Source organism: Thunnus albacares, chromosome 4 (assembly GCF_914725855.1).
Source record: "Thunnus albacares chromosome 4, fThuAlb1.1, whole genome shotgun sequence".
In the NCBI taxonomy this organism is placed as follows: domain Eukaryota; kingdom Metazoa; phylum Chordata; class Actinopteri; order Scombriformes; family Scombridae; genus Thunnus; species Thunnus albacares.
In genome coordinates this window covers 5,442,037-5,460,879 of record NC_058109.1, presented here as the reverse complement: position 1 = coordinate 5,460,879, position 18,843 = coordinate 5,442,037, and the positions used below count along the sequence as shown (strand labels likewise).

At 38.9% G+C, this 18,843-nt stretch overlaps 1 protein-coding gene across 1 annotated transcript in view; it reads right to left on the bottom strand.

Moving 5' to 3' along the window:
- Positions 1–18,843, bottom strand: part of ptprt (protein tyrosine phosphatase receptor type T) — a 280,227-nt gene that overhangs the window by 66,549 nt on the left and 194,835 nt on the right. The window contains exons 18-20 of the mRNA XM_044348580.1: positions 16,114–16,268; positions 10,293–10,373; positions 9,694–9,729 (exon numbers count right to left, since the gene is read on the bottom strand). Of these exons, the coding sequence (XP_044204515.1) occupies positions 9,694–9,729; positions 10,293–10,373; positions 16,114–16,268 (272 nt within the window). The remainder of the gene's footprint in view (positions 1–9,693; positions 9,730–10,292; positions 10,374–16,113; positions 16,269–18,843) is intronic.

The following is an 18,843-nucleotide window of genomic DNA, read 5'->3' as shown; positions in this document are numbered from 1 at the left end:
TTTAATACTAAAAAATGTATTGTGATGTCATTGTATTAAGGTATTGTCTTCACAAAGGAATGTCTGAAGTCATGAAATTAGTTTGTTTGATCATCACCTGTGTTTTGGTCCTCTTGTTGATTTAAGAACACTAATCACTTTGCATGGCCATCAGTATAAATCAATCTAAAATCAAACTGAAAATGGGTATTAGAAGGAAATATTTGCATATTTGGGTGGTGTGATATTATTATAAAACATTATTTAAATGACCAAAGTAGCCTAAATACCCAAAATGGACAATAATGAGCCATAATAATGACAATAAACAACTGTCGCACTTATGGGTGATTTAGTGTTGCAACAAAATTGACATGACAAAGTCAAGCGCACCAAATCACCTGTTCAATTATTAATTTAAGCATTCTAACAATATGTGAATAAGAAAACATCACCAAGAAACTTAAGGTAACCATTAAAACTTTTTTTTTTAAATGTATATCATTATAACACAAATATATATTTCTCTTTTGATGTTCTGATCATGAAAACGGAGTAAGACAACAGACAAATTAGGCTAAATAGCCTATAAACAATTAACACTAACATGGCAAAACAAAAATGAATGAATTATCAATTAACTAAAAATAGGCTTTTCACACAATCATCTTCATTTACGTGTCCCTCAAACACACGTCAGCTGACATTCAGCACCTTGAATGTGCTTTTTCCACTGACAGCTTTCCTGCACTTCAGGCACTTGGCAAAGTTTTTTTTTTTTTTTTTTTTTTTTGCAGGTCATTCTCCTCTGCTCTTTTTATAATTTAATTATGACTTGACATACTGTAGCTGTCAGATCACACACTCCGATGCATGCCGTCGCCTAGCAACTTAGAATATTTAAACAAACCGTGTTGAAATAAATGCATTTCATATATGGGAACATTTTTACCCAGTGGTGGTTATATGTATAAATGTCCATATTTTTTAATCTGGATTCATCTTCAATATTTTTAACAACAGGGGGTGCTTCATAACATTAGTTTAGAAAAAAGTCAAAGACTGGGGGACATGAATATTTTATTAGAACGTAGTAATGTTCAATTGGAAAAACCACCACAGGGTGATTCTAGTGTTAAAATGCAACATGTTCAGCAAACCCTCTAACATTAAAGGTTAACAGCTAGATACACTCATGCTGCTGGAAGTCAGAAAGCTTAGCAGCGAGTGCTTTAAAAGCCGTGACTAGTAAGTTGTGTGTCTCTCTCTCTCTCTCTCTCTTTCTTTTTCCTCTTTCTGTCTTTCTCTGAAGCACAAGGTCAAGTTCAACTTAATTTTATTGCCGCGCAGCCAGGCCAGTGGAATTCTCTTCAGTATGGATGAAAAATCGCTCTGATATTTGGAACACATTACACAGCCTGTAGTGCAACAGCGAGCCGCTAGCATAAAAGATGGAAAACAGAATTGCAGTTGAGCTGTTGTCCAGGGGAGGAAAGAGAAAAAGGGAAGTAAGAGAATGAAGGAAATGTAGACAGTGGGAAGGGAAATAACAGAGCCTTGAGCCTATCAGTGGCTGTGGGTGAAAAAGAGATATGTAGAATAGTTGAAGGTCTCAATTTACAACATAAAGCATACAAGATAGTACTTGCGTGTCCGAAGCAATCTGTATTACTTCACTTTGCTTAAATTGATCTTGCTTTTTCCTTATTTTCAGCACAAATGGACAAATAGATATATTTTGATAAGGAATAGATACAGAACACTTAATAAAGTTTTATCTTTTTAAAAACTGGCGAGCACATTGAAAGCTAATGCACAATACTTTAGTTTGTAGTTGCAAACAGGATCTCAAACAGTGCATATATTTTAAATGTAAAAACCATGTTGTAGGTAAGATGAGGGAAAGGAGGAGGGGAAATGGACAGAGAAAGGGTAAAAAGAGAGATGGGTATGTATGGCAGATGATGCAAGAAGCAAAGGAGAGGAAAAGTCTGAGAAATAAACCTCAACATACCTCTCTAAGATAAACATCTTGCTTTTTAATTACTTCGCAGCATACTGAATTGGTTTGCAAATGCAGTTTACATGATTTGGAAAACTGAATTTAAATTGAGAGAAGCTGAAAGAGAAGACAGATGGAAAAAAAAAATTACAGAAACAAAGATAGAGGAGGCACAAAACAAGCCAGAGAGAAAGAAGAGTAGTGGAATAAAGGAGAGGTAAGAGGAAGAAGAGACAGAAATGCAGCAGAATATATATCTGGACTGCGGGTCACAGAGATCAACTGGTCTAGACGGTATCCAGCGGTTTACCTCATTCCACCTCCCTTCTCTTAACAAGTGGAGAGAAAGCACTGCCTCAAGTACAACACCAAGAGTGTGTGTGTATGTACGAGTGCACGGCTGTCTGTGTGCATGTGTGATGGCTACAAGTGTGTTTATGTGCGCGAAAAGCCACTTCCTTTGAAACTTCCAGGCACCAGAGTCAAACAGAGATATATCCGAGCGCGTGTAGGTGGGCATTTGTTTGTGTGTGAGATGCAGTGATCTGTGAAGCCACCAAAAAAAGAGCTGCACAGCAGACGGACACATTTGCTTCACAGGAGAGTTTCTTATTTAACAAAAACCGAGGCTGCAAGTTAGGAACACAGAGAAAGAGAGAGAGAGAGAGAGAGAGATAGAGACAGGTGGACGGGAAGACTTACAGACAGATAGCAGAGATAAAAGGAGAGGTTTCTAATAAAGGAGGATTAACTTTATATCCTTGTTGGGTAGGGAGGCACTGTTTGCCTCCAGCTGCTCGGTGTGTTGGTATAGGCGACTGCTGCCTGATGCATGAAGCTAATTAACAGAGATGTGAGGGATTAAAGTAATAATATGCAATATTTTCATACAAATGAATGTCTGCTTTGCTATCGTCTATGGCCAAATAAGCTTTTTCTTTTCATCGCCCAACTTTTACACTTATTCCTCTAAAGACCTGCTGTGTTGTAGTTGTTTTATTATGAGGGAGAAATCCTGGACTGTGTCCAAAATCACTCCCTTGTTTACTGACTCACTTCTCTCCATACAGCCTAATAAACCCTCGGTAAATGTGTGCACTAATTCAACTTCCCCACTTTTTTTCTCCTGTGATACTGATTCAGATTATTTAATATCAGCAAACTGATTTTCCCCAAATTTGAAATCTGTATACCAAACGGTGAGGAACTCATTAGGATTGTTTTTATGGAAGGTAACATGAAGCCAGGGATCACTGTGACACTAAAATATGAGTTGACGGCCTTCTGTGACTTAATAACATTAACAAAGCAACTGTATTTAATGTGAATCAGTCATGTCGTCCCTGATACCAGATTTGTTTAATTAAGGCTGTAGGTGTCAATACCGATCAGGATATCAGATCTCCCTTCAACAAATCTGATGATATATGATGAAAGAGACCAGGTGGCTGCTGAGACAGATTCTAAAAGACAGAACATGCAGACTTGTCACAGGAAAGTATGACTGAGAGTCCCAACCTGGTCCCTTCAATCTGCGTACAAATAACATGACTTTACACTGTCAAATTGCATGCGGTGCATACGCCAATGTCCAATTTTGTGCGCGGTTGATACGCCAATCCTTCCCATTAACTTCCATGGAGAGCAGATGCACTCCCAGTCTCACATCTAAACATGTAATAGCTTCACTGGTCTGTGTCCACGTCACGAATGTCAAGTTTCTTTCATTGTGGCGGAAACATACAAAATAGCCGACGTTCCTTTTATTCTCAGTGGCCGATGTATATGAAGTTTAGATTGTCAGTTATTACAGTTATTTTTCAGGCTTTCTATCGTTGCTATGGTGGTAGCTATGGGTGCTGTCATCACTGAAACCATGTAGATGGATGTTGTCTGAATCATTGTCTTTGTGTTGTGTAGTAATCAGAGCGAAGCACTGCATTTTCCACTAAAAAGAACGTCGGCCATGTTGTTTGTTTTCCCTACAATGAAAGAAACTTGACAGTTGTAGCTATTACATGTTTTGATGTGAGACTGGGAGTGCATCTGCTATCCATAGAAGTTAATAGGAAGGACTGGTGTATCACCTGCATGCAAAAATTGGACTTTGGCGTATGCAAGGCATGCAATTTGTAAGTGTAAAGTTGTGTTATTTGTACGCAGATTGAAGAGACCGGTCTGAAGAGTCCACTAGACATAAATATAAGCTGTGTAAGCAGGCAGTCAAGATGCGGCTGGGAAAAAAAAAAAGTACAGAGGCTCAATCTTCCCTGAGCACATAAAGGTTAAAAATTACTATCTCTCATCCCTACTCTCACCTTCAATTACCCAGCACTGCCAAATTATGGCCAAATAAAATGACTACCATTAGCCATAATCACCTTACATGCAGCCTAATGCTGTGCTGAACTAGACTGGGGAAAATAATTGCCCTTCAGTAATGCTGTGGAAAAACTACTTCCAATACAAGCGGGGCTGTAGGTAGAAATTACGAGCTCTCTGCACAGGAGGTGACTCTGGACCATCTTCTACTCCCGCTATGGAGCAGCATGGTTGTAGCTAAAGTGTTTCAAATGCAGTGCATCTTCGAATATCCACCAAAAGAAACAATAAAAAGCAAAATGTCACATCCACTGAGGTCTGCTGACAGTTAAATCTATATTGAAAAAGATCAAGGATGCTCATACTGTATACAGTATGTTGGAACTTCCTTTCACTGCTATTTCTGCATAATACACTTCCGTTCTTCATTTAGTTAGGCTCCTTCGTTCCTGGGAGACTTGGTCCCTTTTATGTTTGCAGGGGTCTGTGTGTGTGTCATTGTGTTTGTGCGACTGTGTGTACCTAATTAACCGCAAAAAGCTCTTGATCCATGGAAAAACATGACTTCGGTGCTAACAGCAGCGAAGGGCTGTCCTTGGCCTGGCACAAAAGGCTGATGCTTGCTATGTGAAATGATAGAGAACAGTGTTGCGTAACCTTTTAACATACATCAGCGTCTGGGAAATTGATTTTTAGAGGAAAACGTGTTTGCACATAAAAATGCACGCTATGCTGCGGTGGCTTTCTACTGATCCAGTGGATTTACGTCTTATCAATGTTAACACTGTGCTGGGGTGTGCATATGTATGTATGTGTGTGTGTGTGTGTGTGTGTGTGTGTGTGTGTGTGTGTGTGTACTTCTGTGCATATTTGTAACTTTCTGATGTGTCCTTGTCCTCTTATGCATATACTCGTGTACGCTATACTACTCGTGCAAGTGTCGATTTCTGTATGGGTGCTTGGATATGCAAGATTTTGTAAGAGAGAGAGAGAGTGTGTGTGTGTGTGTGTGTGTGCATGTGTGTGTGTGTGTATGTGTGAAATCCCTTTTCCATGGCTGAGAAAACACCTGAGCTATGGAGAAAGCTATACAGCTGGTTCAAACAGAAAACACACACACACACACACACACACACACGCAAATACACAAAGTCCTAAACCCCCGCTCTGCATTGCATACTGGATTTACCCAAGCTCCTTCTCCACATCTTTGATCCTTCAATCTGTATGTCTCTCTCACTTAATAACTTTCACCTCTCTCTCTCTCTCTGCAGCTCATTCTCTCAGCTCTCTCTCTCTTTTCAAGCTATTGAAAAACGATCCTCACTGGCACCATTCAGGCTCTCGGTACCCATTATCAATTTCCAAAAGCCTAAAAAGGTATTGAAATGTGTCTAAATGTTGGATTCTTCCTTTAAAAAACGAAATGTTGTCTATCCATTTATCAAATGATGAAATTCAGCTCCCATTGGAGGTCACCTCTGATAAAATGAATAACTTATTGGACTCAATGGAAGAAAAAAAATGATTTTGACAGTGTTTTTCATCACTCTGGTGGCATAATTCTGTTCACTATTTGTCATTTTTCACCAAATCCTGAACACGAAGGCCGTCTGCCAGAGTAGTTAGTCTTTTTTCTTTATCTGTATGTTTTGTTGGAACATTCGTCAGCCTATGAGACTTGCATTTGTTTTCCTGTCTTGAGGCAAAACAGAAGCTGTTTAGTTTATTCCTTAAATTCACAGGAATTAATTAGACATCTAGCAGGGGCTTTACAGTGTTAGAATGAAAATAAAGGAAGACAATTAATGAAATGGGCTCATATTCAACTAAGAAAATGGAGAAGGACGACTGTCTGACCACCGGAATCAGAATCTCTCTGATTAAATTCAGCTCTATCGTTGTCCTGTCATTTCGTATTCAAGAAGTGTTGACGGTAGGACAAAAACATCTTAAACATCTCGAATCATGCATCTCAAACTAACAAACACACAAACACCGAAACATGCTGTTAAGGAAATATTCTCTCCTTGTTTCATTTCATTCCCCACCTTTGCTTTATTTTTCTCCTTCCCAACACCTTTCTTTTTCCATCCTTTCCTCTTTTTTACCATTCTTTTACTTCATTTTCATACCTCAACTTTCTCTTTTCCTCTTCATGTCTGCCTCTTCCTCTCTCTCTTCCGTGTCACTACATATTGGTATTCTGTACATACTTTGGCCTTGGATGATGATAATGATGGGAACATGCTTGGCGGTTAATTTGCAGGTCCGCCATCCATTGATTTACTGCTTCAATTGTGATGCTTAGCATGACATGCAAACAACAAGCAGCACTGCTTCTATATGATGTATGTGGATGGATGGATGGATGGATGGATGGATGGATAGAGGAAAAGAGAGATGGATAAAAGGAGGGATGCAGGGGGGTATGAAATGGGGAGATGGGAAGGTGCAGCAATGGTGGAAGGAAGAAATGGTATTTATAGAGGGAGTAATGTACCTGGATGGATAGATGGAAGGAGAGGCAATTGAATCAATTAAACTAAAGAAGAAGAGATGTAGATGAAGGGATAGAGGAGTGGATGGACAAATTAACAGATATGAGGAAATGAACAAATGGGCAATGCAAGGATTAATAGATGAGTGGTTGGAATGATAGATGGGATGAATGGATACATGGTGGGAGAACTGGAAGAATGAGTGAAATGGATGGAAGGATGGATACAAGGAGGAAAGTTAAGAGTAGTAGGAGAAGGTGAATCAGTTAAAAGAAAGGAGGAGGAATCATGAGGTAAAGGAGGGGTTTGATAGAAGAATAAAAGGGGGATGGATGAGTGAACTGAGATAAGACTGAGGTAAAAGGGAGGGATGATGTGAGGTGAATACCAGGAGGGATGGATTGATGGTTGGATGGGTCGATTGACAATAAGGTAGGGGGACAAAAGATGGATTAACTGGATGAAAAATATTTTTAATTCTTCTATTTCTTACACTTTTTTTTTTATAAATACCAGCTTTTTCTTCACTGTGATAATTACAGTTTTGTTTTATGTCTCTTCTCTTTCTAATTGTAGAAAGAACAGATGGTTCAACAAAACGCTAACGTCATTCCCCGAAAAGATGTATGACAGCAAATTTGTGCCAAACAAATCACTCAAGCATTTAGTTTTGCATTCTGCTTCATCATGCCTCAATGTGCATCATCAAATGGTACAGAAATCTGTGAAGCCAGTTGTGCAGATTGTAGTAAATCAAGCTCAAACATATTGGGCTGAAATATTGTTGGAAAATATGGCTATATATATTTTTTTTTTTCTGTTTTCTCTCCATTCCTATTTCTCTTTTTGATTTGTTCGGTCAGTTTGTTTTTCTGTGGCGGATAAGACACAGAATGGGTGGTTATCATAGTAATTTGTCTGTCTGTCTTTCTCAAAATGTCTTTTTGTCTATGTTTCCAGCTCTTTGTCGCCTGGGCAGTTAACACATGGGTTCAGCAGTTACAGCAGTAATTCAGCTGGTAAACAACAGTGTTTTAGGAGAATATACACTTTGCTTCCTTCTACCTGGAGAGAAGAGGACGAGAAAGTGTGGAAGACAATATGAAAGACAAGAAGAAGAAAATATGAGTTTGAAAAGACAAGGAAAGGAAAAGGAGTGAGAGGGGATGATGTGAAGGTAAACGTGACGACATGAAGTAGGGAAAAAGGGGGGTTGAACAAAGCTGATGAGAAGAAAAGAAAGCAGCCGGAAGATAACTAGTATCACATAAAAAAGAAACATTCCTGTAACACTCCTGAGACCGACTGTCACTACCCTTACACTATATGTACAGTACAAGTCAAAAGTTTGGACACTGGTCCCTTGAATAAGAAAGTGTGTCCAAGCATGGGTGTCACCCATTGGTTTGCAGGCTCCCGTTCTGAAGCCTCAATTTTGCATTTTGATTGTCACCATCTTGGATTTTTGGATCCAGAAGTGACCATATTTGGATGAGAGGATGGTAGCTTGGTTAGCACGGTGTATTTACAGTCTGTGGTTAACTGTGATAATGCTAATGCCAATTTTTGCTAGCGAAAAACGGGCCTAAAACCATTAAAACAAAATTTATTTAGTGGAAAAAATGAACATCTGGCTCCTTAGAGGGTCTTTTAGTACAACCAAATGCTGAACAAGACTTTTTTTAGGTGAGTGGAATGTTACATTTAACTTTCATTAACTGAAAAAACACTGAAATAGCAACGGCTACAGCTACACCTACGTCTGTACTCTGCTCCCGTTTTGAAGCCTCAAGTTTGCATTTTGACTCTCATCATCCAGAAGTGACCATATTTGGATGAGAGGATGGTAGCTTGGTTAGCATGGTGTATTTACAGTCTGTGGTTAACTGTGATAATGCTAATGCTAATGCTAATTTTCGCTAGTGAAAAACGGGCTCAAAACCATTAAAACAAAATTTATTTAGTGGAAAAAATGAGGGTCTTTTAGTACAACCAAATGCTGAACAAGACTTTTTTAGGTGAGCAGAATGTTACAATTAACTTTCATTAACTGAAAAAACACTGAAATAGCGACGGCTACGGCTACGCCTACGTCTGTACTCTGTGAATCTGGGGTTACGTGGTAGTTATGTTACCTAACCAACGTTTTCACTGTGTTTATGACTTGTCAGTGACAGCACTCATCTGTCACTCAAAGCGACCATGCCCTTAATTATTCATAACTTTAAACCTTAATAAAATTTAAACGGGTGCGTTATATAAAAATTCACCCCTGTACAGTTGTCGTGAACGGGGAAATTAGCTATAGAGACTAAAACCGTTTTTTGTACCAGGCTGTGAACATGTTTATTTCTGTTGTAAACTTGGGCATTTTAGGGTCTATGGGGATTGACTCGGGTTTGGAGCCAGCCTCAAGTGGCCATTGCATGTGTGTGTGCGTGTGTGTGTGACAAAGACTGGCCACAAACATGTACACACACACTTTGGCAAGGGCCAGAGCCAATCTTGTTGGCAAAGAACTGGTCAATCTGGCCAACAGAAGGGAAGAGAGGGAGAAAAAGACAGAAAGAAGGTACTGGAAAATGGTTTTGACATTTCACTCCTCCCATGTGTAAACTCTGTGTATGAGTGCGTGTGTGTGTGTGTGTGTGTGTTTGCATGCATTTGTGATTGCGTATGGACTATACTGACTTTCCATGTGCAATTCTGATTTCATATGTGCCTGAATTTGTATAAAATTCTCCCTTTTTGTTTGTTTCTCATGCTCTGAAATGCATGCACACAAATCAAAACATACAAAGAATCAGACACACGGTTATTAACAGTTATTAACAACAGATCTTAAGATGATCCCTTCAGAAATGATAGTAAGATAAAATGTTTTCTCACCTATAGAAGTTGTGGCTGGAACTGGCTCTTTGGACACTGCACACATATTCAAAATGACACAGAGGGAAACATAAAGATCAGTCACAAACTTCAAACAAATTTCAAAAACAGCAAAATCAGTTTCCATCCTCAAAAACACTTTTGGTGTGTACTATAATATTAATATTGGCCTTAAAGACACTAGAGAGACACATGCAGAAATTAGAAATAGAAAAAATAAGAATATTAGAGCAGGTTTCGCTGTTGCTTTCCTGAAGAGGAAGGGGAATTACCATTAACATTGTCTACAAGTGATGCAAAATAACTGTGAACAACCATTATATTAGTAAAAGTATTAATGAGATGCTGCGGTATGTTTTCTTTCACTAGTTATATCCTTGAAACAAATCTGCAGTATCAACTAATCAAGCTAAGCAGGTACGTCGGAACAAAAACACAGTTTCTTAGGTCCTACAGGTCCTTTATAGGTATAGTTTTGTCCAGTTGTGATTACAGCTGCAGGCAACTCCACAGCCCTTCCATCCATTAAATCATTGCCTAAAGCATCTTCAAAGATTACGAATGTGCGTGTGTGTGTGTGTGTGTGTGTGTGTGTGTACCTGAGTAGTAGGAATTCAGCAGGGATTTGCTCTGCAGCGTCTTGCTTCCCTGCACAGAGAAGGAGCAGGGAGAGGGGGAGGCTGGGGAGGAGACAGAAGGGAGGAGAGGTGAAGAGAAGGTGAATAAGAAAACAAGGAGACAAGAAGAAGAAAAAAAAAAGGGAGGTGTGGGGCAGCATAGGAAGATAAGGGCAGAGGGTGAATGGACAGAGAAAGTGCAAATAACAGAAGGAAAGATGAAAAGAGAGAATGTGAGAAGGAGAATGAGGACGAAGCAGGAGGTGAGGAGGAGAGAGGAGGATAGGATGGAATAAGATCGTTTTTTTAAAAAAGGAGGACAGGGAAGTTGGAGAGGAAACGAGTACAAAGCAGGTGAAGGACAAACGGGAAAAGCAGTGACCTCATATGAGAAAAAAAAAAAAAAACAACTAACAATCATCACAGCACACAATTAACAATGAACATAGACAAAAGAAGATCAATACTCTACATTCAACAGCACAAGGAACAATCCAATAACACTAATGGCACCATCAATGCTACAATATTGAATTTTGAAAACACAAAAGTGGTTCCGTCTCAATGAGTGCGCACTTAAATCTGAAATACTCTCAATGCCGGTCAATACATAAGACTGATTTCATGGCTTGTGTGAAGAATGAAGGTTAATCCAAAATGGTTCATTGGAGGGTAAAGAGAGAGAGAACAGGATGAAAATGAAATATAAGCAATCAACTGTGTGCAAAATTCAGCATCATAATAGTAGGATTACATGTATTTGTTTCACAGCTAGCCTAGCACCTTACGAACAGTTGGCTACTTAGTGAAGACTTTCCTTACCAGAATAAAAGACCATATTGTCAATTCAAACAGCCTGAAATTACTTATGTTCAAGTGACTGGAAGCCTCAGAGACTCTGAGCATTATCGTGTCAGCAAATGGCTTAAAACACATTATGCTCAAATCACAAAGTGCTCCTTGAGTGTCCAAAGAAAGAGGCAAAGGAGGAAGTAGTGTGATGTCATAGAGTGGGACGGGATGAAAGGATGAGTCAACAAAACTTGGAACTTCGCCACAGGATGTAGCTGTTCGTTTCCTTTTTCCCACCGACACTCGACGTCGGTTTCTTGTAACCATGACAGCAATCATTCGCTAACACAAACCAAGTGTTTATTATTGTAACCATGACAACAAAGGTCCTCTAACATTTACAAAGTAGTACTTATAAGCCAAACCTTTCCCTAATAAGTCACTTTTGTGCCAAAACCAAATCAAACCTTTGCCAAATCATAAATCAGATAGTTAGTTACAAACTACAAGTCTCTGTCTCTCTACCACACAATTCATCAAGAAGATATTCCTTCATTTGGTGTTTTGATGATGTTTGTTGGATAGTACTGTTCAACACGTTGCTGCAAAATCAAATTGACTTGAGATCTGGTGACTGTGAAGGCCATAGCATACAATGCATTTTTGAAGAAGCCACTTTTATCAGGATACAGATGGTTTATCATTCTTAATAGGATAAAGGTGATCACTATATTGGATAACTTTGTATTTATTAGGAGTGACTCTTCCTTCTAAGTGGATAAATGGACCCAAACAACATCTCTATGGAAGGCATTCGTTATGTTTCTCCCCTCACATACTTCCTATAATTTATCACTCAGCTGTATGAATGTTTTTATCTGTCACTGTGTATGTCAGCTACCCTGACAGCTACTTATTACGGACCTAACCAGAAATACGACAGTTAAAATAGTGTTAAAACAGCTTACAAAGTGATCTCTTGCAGTTGAGGGGATTAATGATTCCATATAGAAAAAAAATGATTTTGTTCAGAGTCGCAGGGTGGATTGTGGTGCACCTCCTTTTCAGCTTTCAGTTTGCAGAACTTCCCTGCTACACTCAAACGCATCACGGCGGTTGATCATATTTGTCAGTCCGAAATGACCACTGTGGGAATGAGGTCAACGAAACAAAATAGAAAGCTGTTAGAGTAGAGCTGAGCAGATATATCACCGCTTATAAATGTGATTCACCATCAGGTTTTGCTTTCTTAAACAGTGACTGATGCCCCAGCTACGTCCCTGCAAATATAGTTTATCTCTCCCTCACACACAGACTGCTAAGGGTCTATAAATAAATGATATGTAGGATAGACACAGGAACACACACATACACACACACACACACACACAATAAGATAAAACCTAGGGGGGATTGCTGGGAGACTGACTGTGACATATTATATGCCGGATAAACCCGTTCAATAATCCACACTAGACATCACAGCTAACCCACACACAGCTAGTCGGTGTGTGTTTGTGTGTTCGGCTAAAAGTAATCGTCATTTATCTAAAAGGCTTTCAGCAGCCAATTAGTACTCGTGCATGTTAGCCAGTATTTTTTGTGTGTGTGTTCGTGCTTTTGTGTATTTCAGAGTCCTGATGGGTCCAGCAGGTGGCCATTAGTGGAAACTCTCCAGCTAACAACTAAAGAAATCTCTCCACCACCCTCGTACTGACTGAGCTGATGACATTATATGCTCCCCTTCCGCTGCCCTCACTCCCATCCTCCTCTTCTCTCTTCTTGTCTTACCTCTTCAGCTACTTGTCTCCTGTTCTTCTCTGCAATATCCCACCTTTACCTACTGCATTTATGCTTTCATAGCTTATCCTATATATACCTATTCTTCTCCTTAGTCTAAGAGTAGCTCTGTTTCAAATTGAGAAGAGGTAATCCAAAGGTTAGTCTAGAAAAAGAACAAAATAAAAAACAACTTGACCTAGAAGCGATACAGACAGATTGAAAACCAATTAGCACCATGGGAGGTGGATGTAGGGACATTCTAGCCAGATGTTGAAAAGCTGTAAATGCATCAGTCTCTCCAAGACATAACTAAATTACTCCCAAGTGCAACTGCATCAGTAGCCACTTACATGGTCATCTCCTTGCTTACGGCAGCTGAATTGACACTGCAAAATAGCCTTTTTTCTGCCTGTCACATTAAAGCAATAGGAAAAAAAGCAGCATCGGAGGTTGTAATGTATGTACGTGTGTGAGACGTTTATATCGCTAATAGTCTATGTGTGTCATCCACGTGATTGTGTTAGCTGTTATCTAAATTATTCTTCTTCAGGTACATTACCAGCAGCATCTTGACTGGAGAAGGATCTATTCAGATTTGCATCCGGTGTAGGTAAAGTGATTGTGATGCATTAAGTTTTGTGATCAGGCATTAAGAGATGCATTCATGTGGGTGAGTGTAAACAAAACTTTATTTAATCAGGTCTGGATTTTATCTCGATATGAGAGAAATACAAATGAGTTCTTAGTGTTTCTGGAAGTGATACATTCACATTAAATGCCCCTGCTTCCTGTCATCAACAGATAAAAGGTTTTTCTCCTCCGATTGTCTAAATGGAATAAATTTGCTCATCAGTAACTCCAAAAGCTTCATATCTATTTGCTCTGGAAACAACACAGCACTTATTTTCCTGTTTTTTGTTTTTTTTTCCAACCCAGGAGTTTTCCCTTCATATAAAATATTTAAATAAATGGCAGTATAAAGGCTAATATAGAACTCATCTAGTGTTTGTAATGTTTTAAAATGAATATGATGACGATTTCTTGATGTGAAAATTATCTATGTAGCATCCCTTTTGCTAAATTCTTATTCATATTCTGCTTACTCTACTGTTTTCTGGTACAATGGCCCAATTTCCCTACAGCAGATAATTTAAGTTTTATCTTCTCCTCGTTCTGTGTTGTCCTCTCTTTCCTCCTCCTCTCCCCTCTGCTCTCCTCTGCTAATACCCCCCAAACACAACATATTTTCTCCTCTTCTGTGATAAAAATCCCTCTCGTCTCATGCGTACCGACACTGTATGCTAATGCGCCGCGAAGAGAAGCTCAACTTTAATACGGCGAGGAGTGTACCTGCATACCAAGAGAAATCTGCTTTGACAGCAATGTCCTGTGAAGATAGCTGGTGACTGGGTGAGAATGCAATAACACAAAAAAGGTTATTTGCCCTGCGAGGATCCATCTGCGCAAACATTATTGGGTCCCTTACTTTGTGTCAGCGTTTTTTCTCTGTCTCATTAGGACCGAGCTTGGATCGGCGACTGTGTGCGTACTATACATGTGTGTGAATCTTTTTTTTTTATTATTTTTTTTATAAATGTTGACACAGTACCAACTGTGAAAGAGAGGCAGTTGTAGAGAGACTAGCACATGGCACTGCCTTTGATAAAGCTCAACACCAAACTGATGATAAAGTGTAGGAAGTGACACAGCAAAAGTTACAGAATTATAATTTTTGTCACTTTTTTTTCCTTAAAATCTGCATGGAGTGATACAGTAGAAATCCTCCAATGAGTTATATGGATCATATAACATACGGGGGAACCTTGGGAAAGTTTTTGAAGGCCAAGACATGTTTTTACACCCATCCAAAGCTGACTACAAAAGGTGGGAAGCTTGGCACCTATTAAAAGTCCAAACTTAATTGCACATGTGCTCCAACTCTCCAGCGCTCCAAGACCAATTTGAATTTGTCAAAATTACATATTTGGCCCCAAGCAAGGTCTAGTCAACTCTGTCTTAAAGCATAAAACAAACAAACGAAAGAACCCTATCTTATAAAATGACTATTAATTAATCAGACATCCACCACCCAGAGGAATGAATCTGTTCTCTTCTAAATCCTCTGAACACTGAAAACTTAATTCATAGACAAAACCAAAGTGCAGTTATTTATTAGAAGAAAATTAATGACCACTGTTTCAAATATTACAAATTCATCAAATACACAGGGTCAAGAAGAAAGCGAATATTTAAATATATGTTGTGAATACCGAAACAAATACTTGAATTAACATGAAAGCAAAGATTTATATATCACAGGTTTGTCATACATCCAAGGTCCAAGATAAAAGTGGTCTACTCTAAGTGTTTCCGATGAAAAAACATTATTGTGCGTCAGAATTGCTGCATGGACAGTTAGAGGAAGAGTGCAGGCAATTACGGCCGACATTAACTTGCTACTTAGTCCCTCTCCAGCACCCCTGGCTTTCAATGGCCAAGCACTCCCAAAAGGCCAGCATGACATTTTCAAGAGAAAAATGCCCTTCTGAGAGGCCCTGTCTAATTACCTTGGACACACACATCCACACACATACACACATATTTTACAAAGAGATGGGAATATGAACCCACATAGCTGCACAAATGCGGGCAGAGTGACTTTCATAAGATTGTATTTCAAGATACACACAGCATGCATGCGGGAAACACACATACATACAATATAGATACATGAACTTGAACGTGTATAAGGCATCGAAGAGCAGAGAAAGTTAAAGGAACAGAATTGAAAATGATTACAGAAGCATTAACTTAGACAGAAGCCGGTGAAGCAGCACAGCACACTGCTGATACTGTTGAAAGATGAACATATGGAGAGTTTCATTATAAAATGAAATGTCCAGTATTTGAATAAATGAATCTGACAAAATGATTAATGGCACAGAAACACGGTATAGGGGTATTTTTGAGTAGATACACAGCAAAAGAAATGTTACTTTGTGAAATAAAAGTGAACTTACAGCTAAACTTATTATACAGGACAAATTATTTTTGGCGAAATTGTTTTTGAATGGTTGAGCTACTTTTTGTGGGTATTTACTGTGGTTGTTATATATTTAGAGATTAGATTGAAGCCATATATTCTAGTGGATCTCCATGATGGTGCCAGTTGTGGTTGGTAGATTTAAGGTGCACATTCACACTAGAACCACAAAGGATTTTGACTCACTGAATCCATTGAGGTCCTGGTTGGAGGTGGAGAAGGGGTCGTCCTTGTGCAGGGTGCTAACTTTGGTGGTGCTCTTATCGGCTGTGGTGACCGGACCCATCTCTCTCTGCTGGGTGGAGCTACTGGCGGTCTCCTTCTGCTTCTTCGCCAACTTCCTATAGTGGTATGAACACATACACAAAAACAAGCAAACACACACACACACACACACACAGGCAGGAATACAAACAAAGAGGTACATTTACACACACAGACACATACATATCTGTAAATCCACATGCAGTGACTAAACACAATCATACATACGCACAAACATACATCTCAAAAACAAAAATACTGTCAGGGAGGTGATTTATGGTGAGAACAGTAAGCAGAAGAGAATTATATTTCTTTATAACATGCAGAAGACACAGAAGAGGCAAAATAGACTCATGAGGATGAACATTGTTTTTAATGCATTGCAGTATCCAAAAGTCCAATATATATATATATTTTTTTTGCATTTAGCAGAGGCTAAGTTGTCCACAGTGTTATATATTATTGCTATTAGCAAATGGTATTGTAAGCTGGAGATTTGTGACAATTGTTGGACTTCAATTTGTGTTTAAGGCAAAGTAATTTTGATATTTCTGTCACAGTGTTGTCGTGTTGTTGTTATTTACAAGAGATAAAACATATTTTCAGTCTATAAGGAAAAGACTCACTTCCAAGCTACATGGACAATCTATGTAATGACTCATCCACACTTTTTATTGATAGATTTATATCTATCATATATAGATTTAACACTGCCTTGTGCAGATCTGTATGTCATAACTAGGTACAGTATTATGCAAACATTTTCTGGTAATTCTCATTCATTTCTAATAAACCTCTACTGGCACCAGATGAGCCTAATAAAGCATATATTTCCAAATAAGTTGTCATCAAGTATAAAGAATCAATGCTGGTTGTTCAGTAAATGTACTTAAGTATCAAATATCAATATCAGTTGTTCAGTAAAATACTTAATTTGCAAGATGTAATATTTATGTGACCTCATAACGGTTTGTAGAAGGGCTTAGAGTTAGAAAAGAAGAAAGAAGAAAGGTAGATTTTTTTTTTCCTCCAGATCAATTAAAGCAAAGACAGGACAGGCGATATGATTCAGTGGAGGCCAGTTGACATTCAGTACTTTAGTAACACGTGGAGCTTCTACAGCAGCTATAATAGTGAATGTAGTTTTGTGACTGTTGATGAGATGTCCCTTGAGTGTGGTTGTATCTTAATGATTTTATTTCCCTTACATTAACTGTTCACATGTCACAACTCCCATCTGTTGGCTATTTCGCGCTGGCCACTTTGAGTTCTACCTGTACCTTCGGTTTTAAGTCCACTGAGACACCAGATGGCAGAAGTGACAGCAAGCCATTACGATCTGACATCGACCAGTAGATTCACCAGAGCTTGCAGAAGTACCACCATAAAACAGATTTTTACTGTCTTGTCCTGCATGTGTCTCCTAAAAACTACCGAACAGAAGTCAGAAATGCTGTATGACCCTGAACATACTGGAAGAGATAATTAGAGTGCCTCATTTCTGTTTTTCACTGCATACAGAGAGCACTCCTGCTTTCAACAGAATATCATAATGTCTAACGCTAGTGTAACTTTAAAGGCGAGCTCTATGTCTTTATTCTGGGACTCCTCTAGAGGAGCTTTGCATGATTCACAGTCCAAAAAACTCCCAATTTATCTTATACTAGCCCTTTATGCAGGCCCTCAGTTCAGCGTCTGTCTCTTAACAGGCAGTCTTAGCTCCTGTCTCTTTAAAGCCCCCCTCCCGATGAGCCCACTGTGCTCTGATTGGCCAACTTTCTGGGAGCTTGCCAAGGGGCAGCCATGTCAGAGTCTTGTTAAGTTACCGCCGATGAAAACCCAACAGCTATTTTGCAGCCTTTATTATCTCATAATTATATGCAGACTACTTGTTTAACGGAACATTCAGGCATGTCATTAACCACTGGTAAATATATCACAAGAAATGGACTTCTGTAGGATGGGAATAATGTAAACACTGTTTCTTTTTGTTAGCAGGCTAGATATGTTCACATGGTGTTTCGGATAAATGGAAATTACTGCTGGTATTTACACTTTGTCAGCCATTAGGGGGAAACTTCCTGGTGATAAACATGGAAAGTTTGGACTTTTATAAGTTGAGGAGGACCATCCACCATTTGTTTTTGTGTGTCTGAGGCTGGCTGGACCGTTTGGGAAAGAGAAACATGTTCAGCCTGATCTTTATTATTTCTGTAAACCTGGATGCTACATATTTTATCTATATGTGTCGCACTCAATGGATGAAGACAAATGATCAGTGTTGTTCCAGAAATCTCACTGTGTTTTCTAAAATCATATTTAATTGCACAGACATTTTTAGAGGTACTCTGAACCACTGACAATTGCAATTCTGAAATTTAAAAAGGTACATCTGATGTATAAAATTTAATTGTGTCCTAATCTCTACTTTGGGAGTTGTTATATGAGTGCTTTCTCTACCATCAGTCATCAAAGTGCAGCCCATCCTCACACAAAAAAAATTACAGTATAAGTCTAAAATTCAGGCATAATGTTGTGGTGTTTACTGCTGCCATGACGATGAAGGTTGCATAACTTTAAGGAAGTATAAACCACATTTCAAGTGATCATTTTAACCCAAACCATGCTTAAACCTAACTAGACCTTAACCAC